Genomic DNA, 7,399 nt, shown 5'->3' on the forward strand with positions numbered 1-7,399 from the left:
CCATAAATTGCATTATTTGAAACATTGGTAAATGACTGTGAACGAGGATGCCTGAAATAAGGTTAATTAGGTAGAGGTGAAGTTTGCTAGTATACCTTATACTGAATTTATTTTATCATTGAAGTTAATTACCTTTCTTGATTCAAATCAATGGCATTTTATGGAACATTTTCTATCTATTGATTCTGTATTTGAAAACATGTCTTCTAGAATATTCCTTTATCTTGAATATTAAATTATAAATTGGTTATTCACCCAATTTATTTTAATAATTATAAAAAAGGACGGGTCTTTGCTGATATGAGTGAATGATGTATGCTTTTTTTCTTTTTCTTTTTTGGTAAAGTGATTCATGTGGGTTTTAATGCCTTTAACATTTTAGCAGAGCATGTGTGTATATTGTAAATATCTGATGTACTGTAATTATGCCTCAAATTTCTTATCATAATGTAGATTCTATTGTTCAAAAACTTCATTATGGTTGACCTCTGGAGTTTTGATGTTTCATTATTCTTTTGGATTCTCATTTTTTTTTTGTCTTATCAATTTTGTTTTTTTTACCCCAACAGAGTGATCACAATTACAGGTTCGTCACTCTATAAAACTAGAAAACAAAAAGATAGAAATATTGCAGATCTTCCAGGGTCTGCTTCCTCCCTTCCCTAATAATACCCCAATTCGTTATTGAATAATTGGTTAAACTTTTTCTCACACTCCCACGGTCCCACCTTTTTATCATTTTCCCTAGCAGATTGCACGCCTCAGTTCCAACCTTACTCCTACGTGCCACATGCGGATTGGTTTCAGATTGAATTTCCATCTCAACTCTTGGTCTCCTCATAATCCCATCCTTGCTTCCTTAGTTATCTTAGTAATTGTTTTGAGTCCTAACAGGTTTATATGAAAAGTTTATCCTATAGAAGTTTGTACTGGTTTCGTGTCGTAAAACTATGAATATCATGATTTCAATTTGCAGGTGGTTGGTGCAGCCAATGAGGTGATTAACAGTATTGACAGAGAAGAGCTAGCAAAATTTTTTGCACTAAAAAATGATCCAGAAGATGAGGAAGCAGAGGTACTCAATCTTGTCTTCAATACTATTATTTATTTCCATCGCCCATTCTGAAATGGTTACTAAAGAAACAGAAGATATATAGAAATCCTGTATGCTACTGTATGCATGTAATCTATTAATACTGTTGGTACAGTAAATTAGGGGAGCAACTACAGATATTAGTGAACTAATTGTAGCCTATCAACTAATCACAGCTTATGTCTTGAGGACAGTTGTCCTACAACTACTTATTTAGCATGTTCTGAAACTAACAGTTAATGCTAAATCTAACAGTTACACTTTGGTTCTATTTGTGAGATCTGCAAAAATACTCATGTATACGTTATCATACACATTACCGTGTTGTCTGTTTAATCAAGTATGGATATATAAACCATAGGGATATTTAAACATTATGAATTATGTGGACCCACTTGGAAGTTCTCAAATAGTATAGGGGCTTTGTTGAAAAGTCTCAAATAGTTACAATGCTATAGATTAATTAACCTTTTAACAGTTATTTAAGTGTAAACATTGTAAAAAGGGTTATGGAGTAAATACTTCTATACACTAACTGTCTCAAATGTTAACTTTGTTCTTGGCTAAATTTATTATAGAAGTTGATTCTATCTATTTGTTGATAAGTTCCGTACTACTTTCACACTGCATTGTGGTACTCAAGAATAAATTTCAAGAGATTTCAGTGAATTGCCCGAGTGCACTCAGCATGCTGATATTTGCATGTGTGCAAAAATAAGACAGCTTATATTTATAAGAATAAAAAGAATTGGACTATTTTTTATTAGTCTTGTGTTCCCAATGCTTCAAAAATTACTATGTTTTCCTAGCTATATATTGTTATCATTTCCATCAGTGGTTATTCGTAATTGGTTGGCATTTAATGATCTGTCATTTCCACTGTAGAATATCAGGAAAAAGATGGAGTTAACCCGAGACCAATTGGCAGATGCTTTGTACCAAAAGGGGCTTGCGCTGGCAGAGATTGAGTCTTTAAAGGTTTGAGCTTTTGTTCTTTTTCTGATCAGGCTCTTTAAAGCAATTATTTTACATTTTCATCAATTATTTAAATAGTTTAATGACTATATGCACTGACAGTGTAAAAACATTGTCATCCATTTACAAATCATGGTTTGTATGACTTTTAAGATAATTATTATAAAAGTCAACAAACTTGCCATACATGGTAGTTTGCGATTGGATGGATGGTTGAGTAAAACTATTTTACATTGTTGGTGCATGACTCTTTTTCTCTTATTTAGGTACATGCTAAACAAAGTGAAAAATAAAATAGATGATATTACCAAAGTCTGTTTCCTTTGTTGTGTTAGGTTAATAGAGAACTTGTTTTATCCTAGTAGCTGTTTGAAGCAGTAGTGTTTGATCTTGTAAAATTATTAAAAATATATCCAAGAATAGGAAATATCCCTGTAAAGTGAGGTGACAATTTAAGTATTTTTCTCGTGCACAAACCACAGGTATCATGCTGTAAATATTCTTGAGTTTAATTTATATGTACTGTTAATGTAAAATATTGAGAGACGTCCAATAGGAATTTCCCTGTGTTGCCACTTCATATTAATGAATAGGGTGGTGTGGTAAAATGACTAAATCTCATTGAATGTCTATGTAAATTTTTTCACTAACAGTGCATATAATAAATTAAATTCGTAATCTTTTGTGAAACTACAATTCTCATCAGCATGATATTTATGGATTTTGTTACCCGCATTTCACTTACAGTCTCCTTTGGTTAGTTGAGTTGAGTCATCGGCATTATTTTTCTGAAGAAAATGCAGAGACCCTCCTTAGATGTGTCACATTTCCATTATGATAGTGGTAACATTTAATTATTTTTTTATCAATAAAAGTTGGCAGACTTGACTTGGTGTATATTGTCAAAGGACGAAGATAAGTCCCCGACTTTGGCTGCTACAAAAGGGACAAAAGAAGACATTGAAAATAAAAAATCTACGGATGGTCGCAGTCAAGGAGATTTGTTTGAAGAGAACTTTAAAGAACTGAAGAAATGGGTCAATGTGAAGTCATCTAAATATGGAATCCTCTTAGTAACACGTGAGAGGCGATCTCAAAGGCTTGGGACAGCGTTGAAGGTATTTTCTTATGAGTCTTGCATTGGTTGCTGCATGTAACTCATCTATTTATCAATTACTAATTTACTAACAAATAATCATATCATATAACATTGGTTTTGTGCATTATATGAATTGGACACTCAGCTGATTGGTTTTGGGTCAAATTGACCAGCCTGGTCAGTTTTTTTCATTGTTGCATATTGTAACATGTGTGATTAATGGATAAAAGTCATAAAACTTGTGAGGTAGATCATTAAAATTTATAATGAGATCAATCTACATGCGTGTCCTCAATGCAAGTGTATATATATTTATATTTTGATGATGATAGGTGATTGGGGAAAGGGACTTTGGGTAGATAAACCACCAAATTACTTACTTCTGAACCTCTACTCCCTTGATTCAGGTACTGTGTGACATAATTCAAGATGATGCTGAGGCTGCCAAGAAGAAGTTCTATGAACTAAAGCTCTCTTTGCTTGATGAGATTGGATGGACACATTTAGCTGCATATGAGAGACAGTGGATGCATGTGCGTTTCCCTCCAAGCTTGCCTCTTTTCTAGGATGCTGGACAGCAATGCTAGGACTTTGGAATCATGTCCTTTTCCTCAATATTTTTCATTTGTGGATGATTTATGTATCATTAGACCTATCATTTCTTTTTATGGACATCTTGGCCTAGGTATTTCAAACATGGCATGTGAACTTTGCCATGCCTTCAGTGTGGCTGCCACATTAATGGCTTTGTCAATCTCATTTACATTAATTTAATAATAATAATGAAGACTTTGCACTTATCACAAATTGGTACTTTGATATTCTGTCATTTGTTCATTTAATGATTTATGTCCTTTGGGGTTACTGAAGTTAAGAAAAAAAAAACTAAATAGGGATGAACTCCTTACACTATCATTGCCCAAATTTGGGCACTGCTACACCAAATAGGGATTAACTTGTGACTTTCACATTATTAGTACAACGCTCTAACCAACTAAGCTAATAGGTCAATTATGTTATAAAATAAATAATGTTACTATATATAACAGTAAAATTTCTAATGTATATTTAATACTAATCGTATGAGTTATATCAAATTAATTCACATACGGATTACACTCATATGGATCAGATGATCTGTATAACTCATACGGATTAGATGATCTATATGAGTATGAAGGACATTTTGGAAAATTTGTTTTTTATGTCGGGTGCACAAGCAATATGCCTGGTGCACCTAGCAACACCCCCCAAATTTTTCCCCTTTTAGGCTATTCGGTCCCTTATAACTACTAGATCATAATTGTTTTATTTGTTCTTCCTCTTAGAATCCTATCCACTAGCTAGTTGCAACATGTGTAGTTTGTTAATGACACTACTCTTTTTTCTTTCCCCTCAAAGATAATAACTTTAAACATAGAGAAAAATATAATTATAATTCAGGTAATAACTTTAAATACAAAGAAAAATATAATTAATTATGATTCACAAAGATTATCTGAATTATATTAAATACTGAAGAAAAGTGTGCATTATTATTGATTAAAAATAGAATAGAGCCTCTAGGATTGTTGAAACCAATGTTTTAAGAATCGAACCGGTCAAGACATTGGATTATTGGGGTCACTTGTTTGATTGGAGGGTCACTGGTTGAATCGATTTAACTCGGTATATATTAAAATATTAAAAAGTATATAATGTAGCTAACATAATTTGATCATTCCATGCTCCAATTAATTTAGCATATTAGATATGTTTTACATATTGTAAAACAAAATTGTACATGCTATATTATATGTATAAATAATATATTTCTTCTGGTCTTAAATATGAAAAAAAAAAACATATTTTTTTTCTTAAATATAAATTTTTTATACTAATTTTACCTTATTTAATGTTAGAAAAATGTTAGACAAACCACTCAATAGTGCCCAACCTCAACTAGACACCTCGACATGGATTAAAAATAAGTATTTTATTATATAATAATTTTTAATAAAAGAAATAGTAAATATCACAAAAAACATTTAAATGAAATAAAAAATAAAGAGGAAAATGAAATCCAATCAAATGTAATCACATAAGTTACTAATGTAACCTAAACTTTGTACATAACTAACTAGTAAATATAGCTTGTGTGATTTCCTTTGTACATGTAAAATTATTCCCTCAGATGACTTGACACAAACTTTGCTTATACAACTTTAGTCTTTCAGACATGAACCAAAGAAAATCTTATTCACATGTGACTTTTGAGTAATAATATTAGAAGGGTTATAGTTAACTACTAGAGTAACCTTTGTTTATTATAGACTTAACCACTTTATTCATAACATCTATACAAATTTTCATCAAATAGAGTGCCTAAATTTAAAACAATAGTAAGAGCTAGCATGTGCATTATATACTTATCAAATCATTTATGATCATTTTTTGTAGTTTATAATGAAAGCTTGACTTTAAAATGAAATCTAATCCAATGTAACTACTTAACTTACTAATGTAATCTTAACTTTGTGCATAACTAATAAGGAAATATAGCTTGTGTGTTTCTCTTGGTAAAGTAGAATTATTTCTTCAAATAACCTGATAACCTCACACAAGTTTTAATTTGCTCATACAAGTTCAATCTTTCAAGTATGAACCAAAAATAATCTTGTTCACATGAGACACTTGAATAATAATATTAGAAAGGTTAGAGTCAACCACAAATGATAAAGGATAACATTTGTTTGTTATACACTCACTTACCAAATAATTTAGGATCGTCTTTTTTTTTTAGTTTCTAATGAAAGTTTGGATGTAAAATGAAATCCAATCAAATGTAATCACTTAAGTTATTAAAGTAATCTTAACTTTGTGCATTACTAACCAATAAATGTAGTTTGCGTGATCCCCATATGATAGAGGACACAACACAAGTTTTTCTCATACAAGTTCAGTCTTTCATGCATAAGATAAACAAATTTATGTTCATATATGGCTTTTGAGTAATAATATTAGAAGAATTAGAGTTAACCATTAATGACAAAATGATAACTTTTATTTATTATAGACTTAACCACCTTATTCATAGTATGAATAAAAATTTTCATTATATGGTGTGTCTAAATTTAAAAAATTTGTAAGAGTTAACATGTGTATTATACACTTACCAAATAATTTAAGATTATCATTTTTTGTAGTTTCTAATGAAAGTTTAGTTATAATCTAAATTCAATTAAATGTAACTATTTAAGTTACTAAAATAATCTTGCGTATAATTAACTAATAAATGTAACTTGGGTGATCCTTGTGTGATAAAAGACATAACACAAGTTTTACTCATAAATATAGTTTATCATTCACAAACAAATTGTTCAGATGTGACTTTTGATTTTCAGTCCCAAAATTTGTCATTAGCTAAATCTATGTCCTTAATATAATCTTAATAAAACATAAACAAGAAAACAATTACTAATAATAAATAACATTTACCATAATTAATTTACCTAGAATTTGTGAATTTTTTTATATCTTTCTCTCCAGTCATGCATAATACGTACCTACCATCTGTCCAATTAATAGTGCTTGGCTTTTGTTTTCACAAATTTAGAATTTTATGTAATACATTCCAAACTATAATAAGCATATGACTACTTATTACTTTTTCTTATTTTCGAAAGTGTGTGTCTGTCTTGAGTATCTATCACCCATGCCATGATGAATCCTTGTCCTGCATGTCCTTGGTCATGCGTAAGAAAAAGCAACTAGCTAGCTAGGCCACACTCACCCCTTCTCTTTGATATTATTTACCGCATTCGGTGCTTTAATCAGCACTAGCTTATTCCCCTCCCACACCCACCTTTAATTACCTTCACCTCCACCTCCAAGCCCTTTCAAGACTTTTTTACAGAACTTGTATAAATAAAAGTTACCCAAGTAATCCACATAAAAAAATAAAATTAAAAATGGGACATGGGCTACTTGGGTAATTTTTGTAACGTTTTAATTCTTGCAGTAGTTAAATGGACGTACAAAGCTTATTATATAGTGAAAATTTACTGGTTGGTTTACAGGGAGGGTCCATTTTAGTGTATATTGGACTTCTTGGTATAGTCAGCGCATGGGGTGGTTTGTTTTGTAAAGAACACTGATTACTTCTTGGTATACTCATTAAATATTAATTTCAGGACTAAAATATTAAGTTGAAAAACTAAAATAATAATACACATATTAATTAAATTTAAAGA

General features: G+C 30.7%; 1 protein-coding gene across 2 annotated transcripts; it reads left to right on the top strand.

Annotated features, from left to right (window-relative positions):
- The first annotated feature begins 538 nt into the window (after positions 1 to 538).
- Positions 539 to 3,967, top strand: LOC121172600 (tripeptidyl-peptidase 2). Of its 2 annotated transcripts, none has more exons than XM_041005454.1 (4): positions 539 to 1,075; positions 1,979 to 2,071; positions 2,977 to 3,186; positions 3,575 to 3,967. In XM_041005454.1, the coding sequence occupies exons 2-4, from the start codon at positions 1,994 to 1,996 to the stop codon at positions 3,731 to 3,733; spliced, it is 447 nt and encodes a 148-aa protein (XP_040861388.1). In that variant the 5' UTR covers positions 539 to 1,075; positions 1,979 to 1,993; the 3' UTR covers positions 3,734 to 3,967. The 2 variants fall into 2 exon arrangements, with proteins under 2 accessions (XP_040861388.1, XP_040861387.1); XM_041005453.1 differs by having other exon boundaries at positions 549 to 1,075; positions 2,944 to 3,186.
- The last annotated feature ends 3,432 nt before the right edge of the window (positions 3,968 to 7,399 follow it).

This window comes from Glycine max, chromosome 9 (genome assembly GCF_000004515.6).
Source record: "Glycine max cultivar Williams 82 chromosome 9, Glycine_max_v4.0, whole genome shotgun sequence".
NCBI classification, from domain to species: Eukaryota; Viridiplantae; Streptophyta; class Magnoliopsida; order Fabales; family Fabaceae; genus Glycine; species Glycine max.